Here is an 18,069-nt window from a genome sequence, read left to right as displayed (position 1 = left end):
AGCACATACGCTGATCAGCCACTACATTAAAGTCGCTGGTTTAAAGGTTGTGCCTGATCGGTGCAGGGTCCTCAAAGCGCTCGTGCCAGCCCTGGTACTGATCGATGCTGTTACTTGGTGAATTAGATGGATATCTAACAGCTTGAGGATAGTCCAGGATTTCCAGGGTGAATCATGCATATCTATTAAAATCAGCCAGTCTAATAACAGAGAGATGAGTCACTAGTCACACAATGGAGCGTAATTCATCTGCATTCACTTTCCTTATGTGTTTTTGCTCATTAGCAGTTTGCTATGGTGAGAAAACCGTGGCTCTCTAGCAACACGACAGCCCTTTATGAGCTCACCTAGCTACATATCCTCTCATCAGTGCACAGGGCACCTCTTCAACACACCATCCTGGATGGAACAAAAGGCTGCACTGTGCCCACTCACACCATACATGTTTGCACTTGTGATCAGCATGCTTTGAAGTGTGTGTGATTGATTGTTGAACACGGCCTCACCTAGACTTTCAACACATCGCCTCCTCTTCTACAGGGGCGTGGGCTGTATCCTGTATGAGATGGCAACAGGTCGTCCCATGTTTCCTGGTGCCACTGTGAAGGAGGAGCTGCATCTCATTTTTAGGCTCATGGGTAAGAGAGCAACGTAATATAACTACATAATATTACTACATATTACAGGAAAGACTTAAAAAATAATATATGATGTGAGAACATTTAATGTGAGTAGGTGACAGTGTCCTGTGAGAGCAGATGAACATACACGTCCTCTATTCTTTGTCTTTCAGGCACTCCAACAGAAGAGACTTGGCCTGGTATCAGCAGTAATGAGGAGTTTAGGTCCTACCTCTTTCCTCAATACAGACCTCAAGCTCTCATCAACCATGTGCCCAGGTATCACCAACAAACTTCACTGTATCACCAGAGCTAATAAGATTCATCAGATTCATTCAGTGCCTGTACATTTCATGGTCATCTGTGCAAACAAATTGTTGAGATGTTTGTGTCTGGACCAAAGTGGTGGACTAATCTACTGACATTGCCATCTGGGAAGCCACTCCGGTAGCTAAAACATCAGCTCTAATTTAGAGAAACTGAAACAGAATCCTTAAATGAATTTGTGTATTAGTAATAAACTCAAGCTCAGACTTGGTCCAACTTGGTCCAGCAGCAGTTTTGGAGATTAATGTCAATGGGGACTAAAGAGATTATCATTTGCACCAAACAGGATTTCATAAGAGGTGCCTGTTGAACTGGACAGCTATAACTTGTTGAAACTCTTGACCATGTCTGGGCTCTCAGACGGCTTCATCTTCTTAGGTTGCTCAACAGTTTTTAGTCTTAGAAACAGCTTACAAAACTGCAAATGACTTAAACATTGTCAGGACAAGAGACGTAATAAATTATAACACTGACAGACAGTTCCCTTCCTTTATTGGCACATCTGAAGACTGAATTCAGTTCAGGGTTTCAGTATTTTTTATTGAGTATATTAATGTTCTGTGCTTTTACACTTTGTTTTATAGATGCATTACTTGTTCTAATGCTGTTTTTATGTTTTGGTGAGATAAAGACTTTTCTTTGTCTCCATCAGGTTGGACACTGAGGGGATTGACCTGTTGTCTGCTCTGCTGCTGGTAGGGGACAAAAGCACAGTGGCCTTCACACACCTGGATTTGAGACAGAGCAGAACAGTGATTTCACAGAAGGTCTAATCAGCTGCTTTTCTATTACGATTGCAGTATGACACCAGGAGCAGAATCTCATCTGAAGCCGCTCTACGACACCCCTACTTCCTGAGTCTGGGGGATAACATACACAATTTGGCAGAAAGTAAGACACACACATACACTGTACACACACACACACACACACACACCATAAAAACCTCTCAGGTGTTCGAGAGTTCCTGGACACTCTAGCTGGGAGCAGCAGACTGCACTTCTACTGCAAATGTACCACTCTTCCATCTCAGCAGTGGCCTTTGTAAAAACAACACTACATAGTTGAATGTGCTTTTTTTGGTCAGTTTGCACTTTTTGACCAAATTGGACAAAAAGTTCAGAAAAGGTCTGACAGAACACACTGTTAGTTTAAAAAGACTGTGGTTTTTACTGCATTAAACTGCTGAGCTCACAGCAAAGTTTGTTAAGATTTGTCTGAGTCTGACTCTGAGAAGAAGAAGTCTGGTCACCAAAGGCTTTGAAGTATTTTAATTGCCTCCATGAGCTGTGCGTCCAGGGACAGTCTGAAACAGTGTGAACCAGCAGATACTGTCGACATTCTCCGGTGCACCTTCTATGGAATGTAAGCAATTTGCTTCACAAGACACTGTGGGATTCGAGGCGATGTGGGACTGACTAGCTTGAGAAAAACTTGTTTAAATGTTTAATTTTTATGCAAACGAGGGAAAAATTCTCCGTCGTGATTTGCTGAAAAAGCGAGGAAGAAAAGGTGATGTAACTGTGAGACAGGAAGTTTGGAGTTTACCTGCAGAGGATGAATGTCTGTGAAGGAGGACATGTTTGTTGTAGTTTCTGAGGTCCTTCTGATGTACGTCCCTAGTCTCCAGGATTACATACAGCGAACATACAAAAATGAGGTGTAGTTCTTAGCACAAAGTCACATAAATTGTTGGAAAAATGTCTTGGGTTGATTTTTTGATGCACTTTATGGTGTAACTTGGCAACAAAACCTGCAGTTAAAATTTTTAATAGTCTGTCTTGTCTGGCTTCCTAACAGATTTTTGTTTTCAACTATACAAACACGTTATAACATTTGTACATTTGTCTTACGAGTATGCATGTTAGAACCTTTGAGTTGTATGGTAAGGTGTGTTGCATAAGTGCATTCTCTTTTCAAATCCTTTAAAAATTGGAGACAACTCACAAAGATTTGTCTCTCTGTTCTTAAGTTGTCTTCTCCACTCTCTTTGCTTTAGCTGCCTCAGTGTTTTCTCTCAGAGAGGTGCAGCTCCAGAGGGACCCAGGCCACCGCAGCTCAGTGTTTCAGCCTTTAGGTAAGGCGTCTGCCCTGTGCACTCCTGCCATAAACATGTGTGTTGGGTCATCCAATCACAAGTGTACATTTCCATTTCTAAGTACGTATGTTCACACCTGGCATTAGATTGTGTCTCCACTTGCGTCTCTGTCCACTTGTGATTGGATCTCATTTCCCTGCTCTTTAATGATAATTATAGGATAGAAACTTAACACTCTGTAAGTTTCCCAAATTGTCTGGAATGAAATTAAGCCAGACTGTGTTTTACTCCTGACCACAACATCTGAAATGCTGAAGTGTCTGCAGACGTATTTTTCCTAATTAGCAAAACTCTGCCAGAAGTGAGCACGCTGAGTTTGTTTACTCAGACACAAAAAAATACCGCAGAGAGGAGTCTCACAGGAACTGAAATGACTATGAAAATAAACCAGTAGCTGATAACATAATCAAGCCCATTACAGTCACCGATTTACACTCTAATAAGCTCTTTGTACACTTAATAAGTCTCACTATGACTTTATCTTCACCTGAGTAGGCTCATTTAAAGCTTTAAGACGCATTCATCATACTTAACCTATTCTAGCAAGTAGCATCGAATTGATATAGGTTACAGAGGGAAATTTTTTTTAAGGAGAAAGTATGAGTCATTGCTTCTCTGAAAATAAACGTCCGTGTAAACTGGTGCTTGTTGACAGTGTATAATCACCATTTTAGAGTAAGTGTTATCTCAATTTGTCTCTCCTCAGGTCGAGGAAAGAACCGAAGACAAAGCATCTTTTAGAGATCACACAGAGGAGGAGCACAGACAGACTGAGAAGAGGAGCTGCCTTTTCAGACCACAGCACAAAGGCCAACATAGCTCAGCACATTCACAGGCATACCTCACCTACACACACACACACACCTGCATGTACACACAAACTCACCTGCACTCATTTCCATAGCAGTTGACCATGCACACACACACACACATATTTGCACACATTTGCACAATCCGCGACGCTGAACATGCTGCCCTTACTGAGTTACACCAGAGACACCAGAGATTTAAATATCTTACCAACACACACACACATACACTTAAGAAAAAATAGGCCACTATATAAAACTGCACACCCAGTGCTCTGGCCATCTAAGGTAGCTACCACATCTGGAACCATCATACAGCTGCAGGTGTATGCCTGAGCACCGCTGAGACAAACAAGCACAGAGTTGTGGTGTGAAGGGAAGCGACTCCAGTTTTATGTGAAATCTAATGAGGTCAATTTCTTTTGAAATTTTGCTAATTATTTTGTCTTAATAATATTTAGGCTTACCTCTAAACCAAAACACGTATAACACGTATAAGATATAGCTCAACGATACTCTCTGATTGTGTTTCAGCATCTAGTGGTGCCTCAACAGACGCATTCTTTGCCTACCTACGGGATTTGTAGGTAGGCAAAGGAAGGAAAATGTTCTCACAAAGCTGCCGACCTCTAAACAAACAATAAAGGTTCAACCTCGCAGTTTATGTTAGCTAATGCATTAGGTGACAACGGTCAGCTACCTGGATGTGTCAGCTCACAAACTGGCATAATTTAACTAAATCAGATTTACCTGTGATGAAATTATTAACTCCAGGTCAGAAGATTCACCAGTATGGCAGCTATGGGTGTGTCATGTGACCTGCAGTCTTGAAGTTGTAAATACACAAGTAGTCCAGACACTGAAAAAGTAGCAACACACTGTTCATTGATGGTACCTCAACTCACATGAAGCAGACATGTACCCTGCCATAGGATCTGACTCCATCATGGATATAAAACTTAAATGGATTCATGTCGACAGATTTTGCCTTGCTACAGCGACCCCGTGTTTCAGCGCATTGTGGGTTTTTGTTCCATACAGTGTTAACCGCTGACTTTCACTACAGTTTTTGAAGTTGCCTTAGTAAAACTGTGCATGATATTTTGGCTTGTGAAGAATCTATATTTGATCTAGTGTAGCCAATGTGTTAGGAGGCATTTGATTCGTGTCTGTAAATAACTATGAGTGTATGTATATCTTAGTCTCCTATTTGCACAAACCAGAAGTGTCCTCTGAAGCCTGCTCCCTTTCCTTTGTGTCCACATTGTATGGAAAGCCCTTAGCCCTAGACCAGTAGACTGGGAAAGTGTGTCCTACAACTACTTTCTCGTAGCGAACTGCTTTCAGTAGGAGTCACCACTACCACTTATGTTTTGCTCAGCTCTGTTACACCTATTGCTGGGGAGCAGCTTTCAGCTGTAGAACCACAAAAGTCAGTGTATAAAACTACATACAGTATAAAGTCCACTCATCTGTTAACAGATACCAATGTGAAAATTTCACACCTTTCTTAGTGCCCTTTACAGTTCCTTTGTGACTGATTAGGATTGAGCCCAGAGGTTGTGCTTTCGTCCTAGATAATTAAATGATCTGCACTCACAAACGTGATGGGAGCTTGTGTATAAGCTACACTCCTCTCTCCTTAATCTTCCCTAAGTTCATCTTTATCCTCTTCCTCTGAGTTCCAGCAGAAAAGGAAATGCTGAGGGGAGGGGCCCTAATGTAAGACAGTGACAAGGGGTTTGGGCCACATTAATGACCCGTGGGGTGTGATCAAGGTTGTGTGTTAAACAAACAGTGCAATATGAAAGAGACACTAAAAGTCTGTGGTGAATACAGTAGAGGCTTCCTATCACCATCATTCTTCCAGTCACGAAAATTGAGTTGTGTTTTTAGAACAGCAGACATATAGAAGTTGCAGATAAAGACGTCACCATTATTTGTTTACTTATTTCTTCGGATTGAGTTTATATGTGGACCGAATATGTTTTATGATTTGGTGTTGTTAGATAAATGGTGGACTAGTCATGGATTATTTCCTTTGTCTATAATCATGATTTGATTCACAGTATGTGAGTAGATATTCCTGCAGATTAGAGGCCATCCAGAAATGCAAAGTGAAAAGCAACTGGACTTGCTGTAGACTTTTGAAGACATTTTGTCTTTTATCCAAAAGGCTTTCTTAGTTGTGACCGGGCTGTGGGAAGTCCAAGCTGTAGCATGCTTTAAATAAACTGCTTCATTATTGCTGTGTCATTTAACATCATCTGAAGGTGTTTACAGCTTTCTAAAGAGCCACACTGCAAAGCTGGTTAATAAGTCTGCTCCCGTTGTATGCTCCTCATGTTGGGTTCTGCAAATGCGCAAGCATGCAAACCTCTGTAATTACACAATTTCAGACCTGGAACATTTCTCCCAAAATCTGAAACTTCACAGTCTCTAGCCATGAGAACTGAAGTACCTCTGTGTTGATGATTTGTAGCCCTGACCCTGTCACTTCCTTGTCTGCTTGTCTTCCAAAACACACCTGTAGTCAGATAGCTAATGTATTTGAATACCAGAAAACAATAAAGCAAGCAGAAACCAATGTGCTCACTACAGTGGCGACATGTAGCCACTGTAAAAGTTTAACTAAGAACCATCAAGTCCTGCTTCCCCTGCTTTCTTCTTCTGCTGCAGTCCTTCCCATGTGCTGCTGTGGATAAGTCCACAGTGCCTGACACAGAGTGCACTTCATGCGAGTATGTACACATTAATTGTTGGGGACAGTGCCAACACACCCACAGAGGCGACCGTACACGGGTCACTGCACAAACCGTGCTGAGAGCTTAACGACTCTCGCATGATTGCCGTGTTGCCGACCCTAAGTGTGAGAACGATTCTACAGGGGTTAAACTCCCTGACTCCCTGCCAGTCAGTCTGCACTGAGGAAGCCTTTCAGATGAGTGGCAAAACATCTTTCCTACAGCAAATTGACAGTAGTTAGCTTTATGATTTCTAGATGACTGAATCCACAGAACTGAACAGGTCATCAAGTAGAAGCAAATGAATGATGTTTGAGACCGTTCACGGAAGCCAGAGGTAGAGAAGTTGGTTCAGGTGCCCTTAAGCCAAGCACTGAACTCCTGAAGCAATCCAGTGCCGGGCTGATATGAAGAGGCGTATGTGTGCAGGTCGGGGGAGGATATGTATGTGTATGAGTGAAGAGACAAATGCCAGTGAAACTTGGCTGTTGAAAGTTTTTCTACCTCTAAAGTGGAATGAAGCTGATGGAAGGATAATGTTGTGACCATCCGACCCTCTGATCACCTGTCAGTGAGCACACGATAAGGTGGCAGCAGCGAGAAGAGAGGAATTCGGGGCAAACCGCCAGGGACTTCAGAGGGACATACATCTGTGGATGTTACACTTCCAAACCTCCCCCCTCCCTCCCTCCCCTCAGTGGCAGAAGTATTACTTTGTGTTTAGTTGTGGTAAATGAAGCTATTTTAAATACTGTAATGAAAAAGAAATAATATATATGTATTTTAACATTTCATCTTTCTCAGTGAGTTTTATGCTGTATTAAAAAAAATAGAGCACTGTATTTAAAATAAAATAAAGAAAAAACCTGCAGATGATGTCTAAATGTTTTATAAAAGATAAGTTTAGATTTTGTATAAGATGTGATATTTTGTGTGATTTGTCTACACTGTTATGAAATGAGAAATTGAATGTACTGTGACTGCCAAAAGGCATAAAACTGATTGAATAATTGATTAATTGATAAATATCTAAACTATTAAAATTCTGAAACAGTCAAATGTTCAAAGTCTTTTTTTTCTTTTTGCTACTTAAATAGTTAAATTATTATGAGCTGATAAGATGTAGTTGAAACATGCAGTACAAAGGCAAATGTACAGTAACATAGAAGAACAGAAGATGGTGCTGTTGGACAACTGCATGTCATCACAGGAAGTCACAGGTTTCTGCAGACTGATGCACAGTTTTGTTCTTTGTCAGTCTGAAAGATTTCCTCAGCTAAAAATAAAAACTTGAATCTAGAAAACTCCCCTGCGGGAAATTGCGAGAGTGGTGCGGTGTGCTGTGCTGTCCCATTCATTGTCTGTTCTGTTACTGTAAAGCAGAAACCAAAATATATTCATGACCTTTGTAAATGAAAGAATGATAGAAGAGAGGGTGGGAGAAGAAGAAACGAGGGAGCGTAGGATGGATAGAAAAGGGTCTGATTCACAGAGAGGAGAGGAATGATAAAAATGGGCTAGTATGGAAAATCACTGTAGGAAGGAAAGTAGGGAGGGAGGGTAGAGGAAGGATAGAGAAAGGATGGATAGATGGGGATGGGGCACAGAGGGATTAGGAAAGTGAGGAAAAGGATAAAGGATAAAATGAGTAGGAGACGTTAAGAGGAGTTAGGGAGGATAAAGGATGGGAAATGTCAATAGTAGTGTGTGTGTGTGTGCGTCTGTGTGTCTGCATGTGTCTGTTGTTGTGTCCATGTCAACAGGAAATAAAGCTAGATCACAGTTGACAGCCTCACAGGATGTGTAGAGACAGTGGTCCTCATTTGTCCAACTGTCCTACCTTCACATCTGATCTGAGACCGTTTGTCCTCTCGTTTCAACACAAAAAAAACTGATGAGTTTGATCTTTGTCACAGCTCTGAGATCAGTCTGACTGAAGCCTGCCAATTGCTGCCTGACGACACCACACTGTGTTCTGGTTCACAGTCAGACTCTGAACGCTGACACGTGGTGTTGAACTCAGGCTTATTCCTGGTTTGAGTCCAAAGAGAACAAAATCCTGTTTCTGGATTCACAACAACAGGTGTCTCATAGTCAAGTTCAACTCAGACCAACTCAAAAGATTTAAATTAAATATGAACAAATTACTTTGGGTCTCTAATTACATCGCATTCAGTTATATCATGAACATACTTATCGCAGTTCAAAACAGACTGACCAGAGACTGGAAGTGACACAGAGCATCAGCTAACAATCAGGAGAGAGCACAATAACAGATAATACCAACCTCATAGTACAAACTGAGAATGGTAACCTTGGAAACAGCAAAATATCCCATATCATAAGAACCTAAAGTTAAAACAATAATTTGCTATAGTTCTGTTAAACATACACATAATTCAAATGCCAATGGAGATTTGAAATTCATTCATAAAATCACACACTTGGTAAAAATAACTACTTACAACAGCACTAGGTCATATTAGTATCACATCTTATGTCATATGAATCACCTGTTTGACCTTATTCACTATATATTGGAGAAGTTCTGGCTACTTGAATCCTGTTAATGACACCAAATTACTGCCAAAATGTGAGTACTAAATAAAAGACAATACAAAAAAATAAACACTATAAAGTTCAAGATTTTCTTCATCCAAGTGACAAAATTAAATGAGAAACATTCAAGGGAAATCCTTTGATTTCTTTGACATTTCCTTTAAAAAAACAAACAAAACAAAACACAGATACCAGCACATATTCAGACAGTTTCTTGAGGGTTTGGATTCAGGTGTTCAACTTCAAGTATGTCACTAGCACATAGCTCAGTAGGAGCAAATTAATCATTATTGTTCAACCTGGTAAACTTGACACATCTATTAGGTTTTCACAGTGGTCACTGCGTTCATCATCATCAATAATTCCATTTAAACCAGTCATCAGTCTTCTTGCTCACACTCTACCTTTTTACCTCAACAGTAATCACTTCTAAAGAAAAAAAAAGCAGACTTTCAATTCAATTCAATTTTATTTATATAGCGCCTTCCACAATCAAAATTGTCTCAAAGCGCTTTACAGAGACCCAGAGCCTGACCCCAGAGCAAGCACTTAAGGCGACAGTGGCAAGGAAAACTCCCTTTTAACAGGAAGAAACCTTGAGCAGAACCTGGCTCAGATGGGGGACCCTCCTGCCGATGGCCGGGCTGGGTGAAAGGAGGAAAAGGAGGAAGATAGGACAGCTAGGAATGGAGGAGAGGGGGAGAAGGACGTGAAGCATAATACAGACAATGTGGGTCAGCATTTACATTACAGTTAGTGAACAGTTATTGGATAATGTGTGCTCAGCAGATTAGAATTATTACACATTTACTTTGATGTAAATATGTAATATGAAGACATGTTTTTATTTTTTCTGATATTGGGCTATATGTATATTCTAAGGAGTGGGTATTGTAGTTTTTTTTCTATTTAATATTATTAATTTAAATTTATCTAAATTTTTTTTTCTTATTTCTGTCTTTCAATTCTTCTGCTTTCACAGACTGTTGTGGAAGAGTCCAGTGCATCCATCCCTGCAGGGTGGAAAGTCTGCTGGGAGTCTCTGAACTCATCTATCCATCAGTCCATTATTTCAAAACTTCATCACATTCCAGTTCTGTATTGCCTGTGGAACTCCTCCTCAGCATGTTCTGCCGTGGTCTTGTGATCTTTGCAAACCCTTCCATAGAGGCTCAGCGGTAATTAGCAAGTCCAATGTCCTGATGTACATGGAGACAGTCTGAGAGGACACTATTGTCTCCTACTGCACGTTACACCTTTTGCAGACTAATATTAACAGATTGACAGCTCCATGTGATGGGCTCAGAGACAGAAAAGTCCAAATGTAAAGTAAGAAATTAAAAAAACAAACAACAAAACCCCAATAATGATCAAGCACTACAGAGTACAAGGTTTTCTTCATCCAAGTGACAAATTTAAATAAATTCACAATAACAAAAAATTAAGAAAAAGGATAAATATGAGAACAAAAGAATAAAAAGCAAACACATAAATATGTAAAGTCAAACTAAAATAGATAAGTATATGAAAAAAGTGCTAAAGAACAGAAATCTGCTAGAACGAGGCTTTAACTGTGTCTTTGACATGGTTCTCAAAACATAGTGAAACGTTTCTCTACCATCTGTGAACATCTTTTCAGATTTGCCTTCTGAAATGGCTGTCACTCTGCTCACATTTGTTTATAAAGATTAGCAGTTATCCTTAAGATTTTCTCTTCAATTCAGCCCATGAAAATGTCTCATTTCAAGTACTCACTAGCATGTAGCTCAGTAGGAACAAATTAATCATTATCATTCAACTTGGTAAACTTGACACATCTATTAGGTTTTCACAGTGGTCACTGCGTTCATCATCACCACTAGATGGAAAATGAAGCAGATATACCCAAACTGGGTGCATCTTTAAAGTTGTCTGAGCTATCTGAGTCGTCTCTCTGCCAAGCTTTCTTCCCTTACCCTGTCCACCACGCAATATAAAAAAATATATATATACGAACCCACTACACTTAAACCTGACCCAAATAAGCCCATGTTGCTTGAAACCGCAGTGAATCTTGTCTGCAATTGACCGTACGCAACGCTTTACAGGGGTGGGAAAAATTCCCCTGCCGGGAGGCCTCCCTATGTGCCGACGCCAAAAAAAAAAAAAGGAATCGCAAAACTTTTCCTCACCACACCTACATCAACCCAGAACGGTCCTACTTCTGTCTCCCTTTGGAACGAAACCTGGCAGAGCGAGACGAGCCAGTGTTTGACCTCAAAGTCCAACTCATCCTCCCTGTACAATAAAGCTTCTATCAAAATTTGGCTGGTGATGATGGACAGCAATGCAACTATGCTCAGGACAGAGGCTGAATACTATTTAAAAAAACAACTCTTACTTTGGAGGATCCCCAATTGATCTACATCAGACCTGCCCCTGTACGTCCACCATTTACTGATGGAAAACTTAGCAACTTACTGACCTAACAATGATTTTACTCAATATCAAAAAAGTGTGATCACAAATGTATTTCAGATGCCAATACAGATTTTACATGCATTGATAAAACATCATCCATGGGCTGAATAACTGCTTGAGAAAGCCAACATCGGAAAAATAATTACAAGCAATTCATCAGATCAGAGCAGCAATGTTCTATCAATAATTCCATTTAAACCAGTCATCAGTCTCCTTGCTCACACTCTACCTTTTTACCTCAACAGTAATCACTTCTATAACAAAAACACAGTTGGACAATTCATTCATAAAAAGTGATCTATGAGCTGAAAAGCCACATGAGAAAGCCAACATTACAGATCCAGCTGTGTTTTGTTTGCTTTCCTGAGAGCGTCTCCTCTTGAGGCATCACAAGTGAAAAGCTGGCAAAACTTCTGTTCCAACAACAGAGTTGATAAATGGTCACAGTCTGTGCTTAATCAGCACTTGAGCTTCACTATGTAGAAAATCAGTCCATCCACCTCCTAGATGCAGAAGACTCACTTCCTGCTTGTGTCCTGTAGTTTGAAGAGCAGCTTGCAGACTTGTGTGATGTGGGCTTCAAGAGTCCTTCAGAGGTGAGGTCCGGAGATCTAGGTGGTGTCCAGGGCTTGGTGGATCAGGTCAGGCCACAACATTCCCCTTCCAGCCTTCCTTAAGGTTGGACATATGACTAAAACTGAGAAAAAGAAAAAAAAAACAAAACAATCATTAGCAGTAAGTAAAAAGCAAACAAACCAAAGCAAACCTTCAACATGACTTCAGAGCTCACCTTTGGTTGCCGCTCTCTCATTTCCTCTCACTCTGGTGTCTGCTATTTTCACAGACTGTTGTGGAAGAGTCCAGTGCATCCATCCCTGCAGGGTGGAAAGTATGCTGGGAGTCTCTGAACTCATCTATCCATCAGTCCATTAACTCAAAACTTCATCACATTCCAGCTCTGTATTGCCTGTGGAACTCCTCCTCAGCATGTTCTGCCGTGGTCTTGTGATCTTTGCAAACCCTTCCACATAGACTCGGCAGTAATTAGTAAGTCCGATGTCCTGACATACATGGTGACAGTCTGAGAAGACGCAATTTTCTCCTACTACACTTTACACCTTTTGCAGACTAATATCAACAGGTTGACAGCTCCATGTGATGGGCTCAGAGACAGAGAAGTCCAAATGTAAAGCCAAATAAATAAATAAATAAATAACAGAGTAAAAGGTTTTCTTCATCCACGTGACAAAGTTAAATAAATTCACAATAAAAAAAAATTAAGAAGGATGGTAAACATGAAAATAAAAGAATTAAAAAACATACACATAATTATGTGAAGTCAAACAAATAAATAACATGACAAGTATTTGAAAAAAGTTCTAAACGAGGCTTTAACTGTGTCTTCCCCTCTAGTGTCTTCCCCTCTAGTGTCTTTGACATGGTTTTCAAAACATAGTGAAACGTTTCTCTATCATCTGTAAACATCTTTTCAGGTTTGCCTTCTGGAATGGCTGTCACTCTGTTCACATTTGTTTAGAAAGATTAGCAGTTCTACTTCAAGACAAAGCCTGTTATCCTTAAGACTCTCTTCAATTCAGCCTATGACAATGTCTCATTTCAAGTATGTCACTGGCACGTAGCTCAGTAGGAACAACATCATTATTGTTCAGCCTGGTAAATTTGACACATCTATTAGGTTTTCACAGTGGTCACTGCGTTCATCATCACCTCTAGATGGAAAATGAAGCAAATATACTCAAACTGGGTGCATCCTTACAGTTGTCTGAGCTATCTGAGTCGTCTCTCTGCCAGGCTTCCTTCCCTTACCCTGTCCACCACGCAATAAAAAAAAAAAAAAAAAAAAAAAAAGAGCACGAACCCACCTACACTTAAACCTGACCTAAATAACCCCACGTCACTTAATACTGCAGTGAATCTTGTCCGCAATTGACTGTACATAGCGCTTTACAGGGGTGGGAAAAATTCCCCTGTCGGGAGGCCTCCCTATGTGCCGACGCCAAATAACGTAACAATCTCAAAACTTTTCCTCACCGCACCTACTTCAACCATGAACGGTCCTACTCCTGTCTCCCCTTGGAACGAAACTTGGCAGAGCGAGACGAGCCAGTGTTTGACCTCAAAGTCCAACTCACCCTGCCTGTACAATAAAGCTTCTATCAAAATTTGGCTGGTGATGATGGACAGCAGTGCAACTATACTCAGGACACAGGCTGAATACTATTAAAAAACAACTCTTACTTTGGAGGATCCCCAATTAACCTAACCAAAAAAAAGTGTGATCACAAATGTGTCTCAGATGCCAATACAGATTTTACATGCATTGATAAAACATCATCCATGGGCTGAATAACTGCTTGAGAAAGCCAACATTGGAAAAATAATTAAAAGCAATTCATCAGATCAGAACAGCAATGTTCTATCAATAATTCCATATAAACCAGTCATCAGTCTCCTTGCTCACATTCCACCTTTTTACCTCAACAGTAATCACTTCTATAAACTGCAGACCTGTGATGTATATATGTAAATATAAATGTGAAGAGATATGATTTTTTTTTTCTGATATTGGGATATATGAATATTTTAAGAGGTGGTACTGTAGGTTGTTTTTTTTGTTTTTTTAATTCTTAATTTAAATTTATCTAAAAAACGTTTTTATATCACTTCTGTCAACTCTTCTGCATACTACATTGCATTTTCTTCATTTTCCATTGGGAGTTTGATTTTAACTAAAGAATTATTCTCCAGAGATTAATAAAGTTTCTCTAAATCTGACGCACATACAAAGAAGACTGTTTCTGAATCTAACAAAAATCAAAAACAGAGTTGGACAATTCATTCAAAACACATCATCTATGAGATGGAAAAACCACTTGAGAATGCCAACATCACAGATCCAGCTGTGTTTTGTTTCCACTTTCCTGAGATCGTGTCCTCTTGAGGCATCACAAGTGAATAGCTGGGAAAACTTCAGTTCCAAACACAGAGTTAATGGTCACAGTCTGTGCTTTATCAGCACTTGAGTTTCACTATGCAGAAAATCAGTCCATCCACCTCCTAGATGCAGCAGACTCACTTCCTGCGAATGTCCTGTAGTTAAAAGAGCAGCTTGCAGACTTGTGTGATGTGAGCTGCAACAGTCCTTCAGAGGTGAGGTCCGGAGATCTAGGCAGTATCCAGGTCTTGGTGGATCAGGTCAGGCCACAACATTCCCCTTCCAGCCTTCCTTAAGGTTGGACATATGACTCAAACTGAGAAAAAAAAAACAATCATTAGCAGTAAGTAAAAAGCAAATAGACTAAAGCAAACCTTCAACATGACCTCAGATCTTACCTTTGGTTGCCGCTCTCTCACTTCCCCTGACTCTGGCGTCTGCTGCTTTCACAGACTGTTGTGGAACAGTTCAGTGTATCCATCCCTGCAGGGTGGAAAGTCTGCTGGGAGTCTCCAAACTCATCTGTCCATCAATCCATTATCTCAAACCTTCATCACATTCCAGTTCTGTATTGCCTGTGGAACTCCTCCTCAGCACAGAGTCTCAGCAGTAATTAGCAAGTCCAATGTCCTGACGTACATGGAGACAGTCTGAGAGGACCCTATTGTCTCCTACTGCACTTTACAACTTTTGCTGACTAATCATATCAACAGGTTGAAAGCTCCATGTCTTGGGCTCAGAGACAGAAAAGCCCAAATGTAAAGCAAAAAAAAAAAAAAAAAAAAAAAAAAAAAAGATCAAACACTACAGAGTAAAAGGTTTTCTTCATCCAAATGACAAAGTTAAATAAATTCACAATTAAAAAAAAAATTAAGGAGGATGGTAAACATGAAAATAAAAGAATTAAAAAACACACACATTATTATGTGAAGTCAAACTAAAATAAATAACATGACAAGTATTTGAAAAAAGGTCTAAATGAGGCTTCAACTGTGTCTTCCCCTCTAGTGTCTTTGACATGGTTTCTAAAACATAGTGAAACGTTTCTCTATCATCTGTAAACATCTTTTCAGGTTTGCCTTCTGGAATGGCTGTCACTCCGTTCACATTTGTTTAGAAAGATTAGCAGTTCTACTTCAAGACAAAGCCTGTTATCCTTAAGACTCTCTTCAATTCAGCCCATGACAATGTCTCATTTCAAGTATGTCACTGGCACGTAGCTCAGTAGGAGCAACTTAATCATTATTGTTCAACCTGGTGAACTTGACACATCTATTAGATTTTCACAGTGGTCACTGCGTTCATGATCACCACTAGATGGAAAATGAAGCAAATATACCCAAACTGGGTGCATCTTTACAGTTGTCTGAGCTATCTGAGTCGTCTCTCTGCCAGGCTTCCTTCCCTTACCCTGTCCACCACGCAATAAAAAAATATGTACGAACCCAACTACACTTAAACCTGACCTAAATAACCCCACGTCGCTTAATACTGCAGTGAATCTTGTATGCAATTGACTGTACATATCGCTTTACAGGGGTGGGAAAAATTCCCCTGTCGGGAGGCCTCCCTATGTGCCGACGCCAAATAACGTAACAATCTCAAAACTTTTTCTCACCGCACCTACTTCAACCCAGAAAGGTCATACTCCTGTCTCCCCTTGGAACGAAACTTGGCAGAGTGAGACGAGCCAGTGTTTGACCTCAAAGTCCAACTCACCCTGCCTGTACAATAAAGCTTCTATCAAAATTTGGCTGGTGATGATGGACAGCAGTGCAACTATGCTCAGGACACAGGCTGAATACTATTAAAAAACAACTCTTACTTTGGAGGATCCCAATTGACCTACATTAGAGCTGCCTGTGTACCTCCACCATTTACTGATGGAAAACTTAGCAACTTACTGACCTAACAATGATTTTACTCAATACCAAAAAAAAGTGTGATCACAAATGTGTCTTAGATGCCAATACAGATTTTACATGCATTGATAAAACATCATTCATGGGCTGAATAACTGCTTGAGAAAGCCAACATTGGAAAAATAATTAAAAGCAATTCATCAGATCAGAACAGCAATGTTCTATCAATAATTCCATATAAACCAGTCATCAGTCTCCTTGCTCACATTCTACCTTTTTACCTCAACAGTAATCACTTCAATAAACTGCAGACCTATGATGTATATATGTAAATATAAATATGAAGAGGTGTGAATTTTTTTCTGATATTGGGATATATGAATATTTTAAGGGGTGGTACTGTAGGTTTCGTTTTTTTAATTCTTAATTTAAATTTATCTAAAGAACATTTTTATCTCACTTCTGTCAACTCTTCTGCATACTACATTGCATTTTCTTCATTTTCCATTTGGAGTTTGATTGTAAATAAAGAATTTACATCCAGGGATTAATAAAGTCTCTCTAAACCTGACACATAAAAAGAAGATTGTTTGTTTCTGAATCTAACAAAAAAACAAAAACACAGCTGGAAATTTAATTCAAAACACATGATCTATGAGCTGAAAAACCACTTGAGAAAGCCAACATCACAGATCCAGCTGTGTTTCCTTTGCACTTTCCTGAGACCGTCTCCTCTTGAGGCATCACAAGTGAAAATCTAGTAAAACTTTAGCTCCAAACACAGAGTTTCTAAATGGTCACAGTCTGTGCTTAATCAGCACTTGAGCTTCACTATGCAGAACATCAGTCCATCCACCTCCTAGATGCAGCAGACTCACTTCCTGCTTGTGTCCTGTAGTTTGAAGAGCAGCTTGCAGACTTGTGTGATGTGGGCTTCAACAGTCCTTCAGAGGTGAGGTCCAGAGATCTAGGTGATGTCCAGGGCTTGCTGGATCACGTCAGGCCACAACATTCCCCTTCCAGCCTTCCTTAAGGTTGGACATATGACTCAAACTGAGAAAAAACAAAACAATCATTAGCAGTAAGTAAAAAGAAAACAGACTAAAGCAAACCTTCAACTAGACCTCAGATCTTACCTTTGGTTGCTGCTCTCTCACTTAATCTGACTCTAGTGTCTGCTGCTTTCACAGACTGTTGTGGAACAGTCCAGTGCAACTCCTCCTCAGCATGTTCTGCCGTGGTCTTGTGATCTTTGCAAACCCTTCCACAGAGGCTCAGCTGTAATTAGCAAGTCCAATGTCCTGACATACATGGAGGCAGTCTGAGAGGATACTATTGTCTCCTACTGCACTTAACACCTTTTGCAGACTGCAAACAGGTTGACAGCTCCATGTGTTGGGCTCAGAGACAGAAAAGTCCAAATGTAAAGAAATTTAAAAAAAAAACAGAAAAAAAAAACAGGTCCGGAGATCTAGGCGGTGTCCAGGTCTTGGTGGATCAGGTCAGGCCACAACATTCCCCTTCCAGCCTTCCTTAAGGTTGGACATATGACTCAAACTGAGAGAAAAAAAACAAACACAAAAACAATCATTAGCAGTAAGTAAAAAGCAAACAGACTAAAGCAAACCTTCAAC

General features: G+C 40.2%; 1 protein-coding gene across 1 annotated transcript in view; it reads left to right on the top strand.

The window, feature by feature from the left end:
* The window catches only part of cdk18 (cyclin dependent kinase 18), a 39,467-nt gene extending 35,378 nt beyond the window's left edge, over positions 1-4,089 (top strand). The window contains exons 11-16 of the mRNA XM_041034300.1: positions 541-638; positions 794-899; positions 1,600-1,642; positions 1,748-1,838; positions 2,947-3,024; positions 3,752-4,089. Coding sequence (XP_040890234.1) covers positions 541-638; positions 794-899; positions 1,600-1,642; positions 1,748-1,838; positions 2,947-3,024; positions 3,752-3,786 — 451 coding nt within the window. The 3' untranslated portion in view covers positions 3,787-4,089. The remainder of the gene's footprint in view (positions 1-540; positions 639-793; positions 900-1,599; positions 1,643-1,747; positions 1,839-2,946; positions 3,025-3,751) is intronic.
* Positions 4,090-18,069: the final 13,980 nt, after the last annotated feature.

Source organism: Toxotes jaculatrix, chromosome 3 (genome assembly GCF_017976425.1).
Source record: "Toxotes jaculatrix isolate fToxJac2 chromosome 3, fToxJac2.pri, whole genome shotgun sequence".
In the NCBI taxonomy this organism is placed as follows: Eukaryota; Metazoa; Chordata; class Actinopteri; family Toxotidae; genus Toxotes; species Toxotes jaculatrix.
This window is presented reverse-complemented; position numbering and strand designations above follow the sequence as displayed.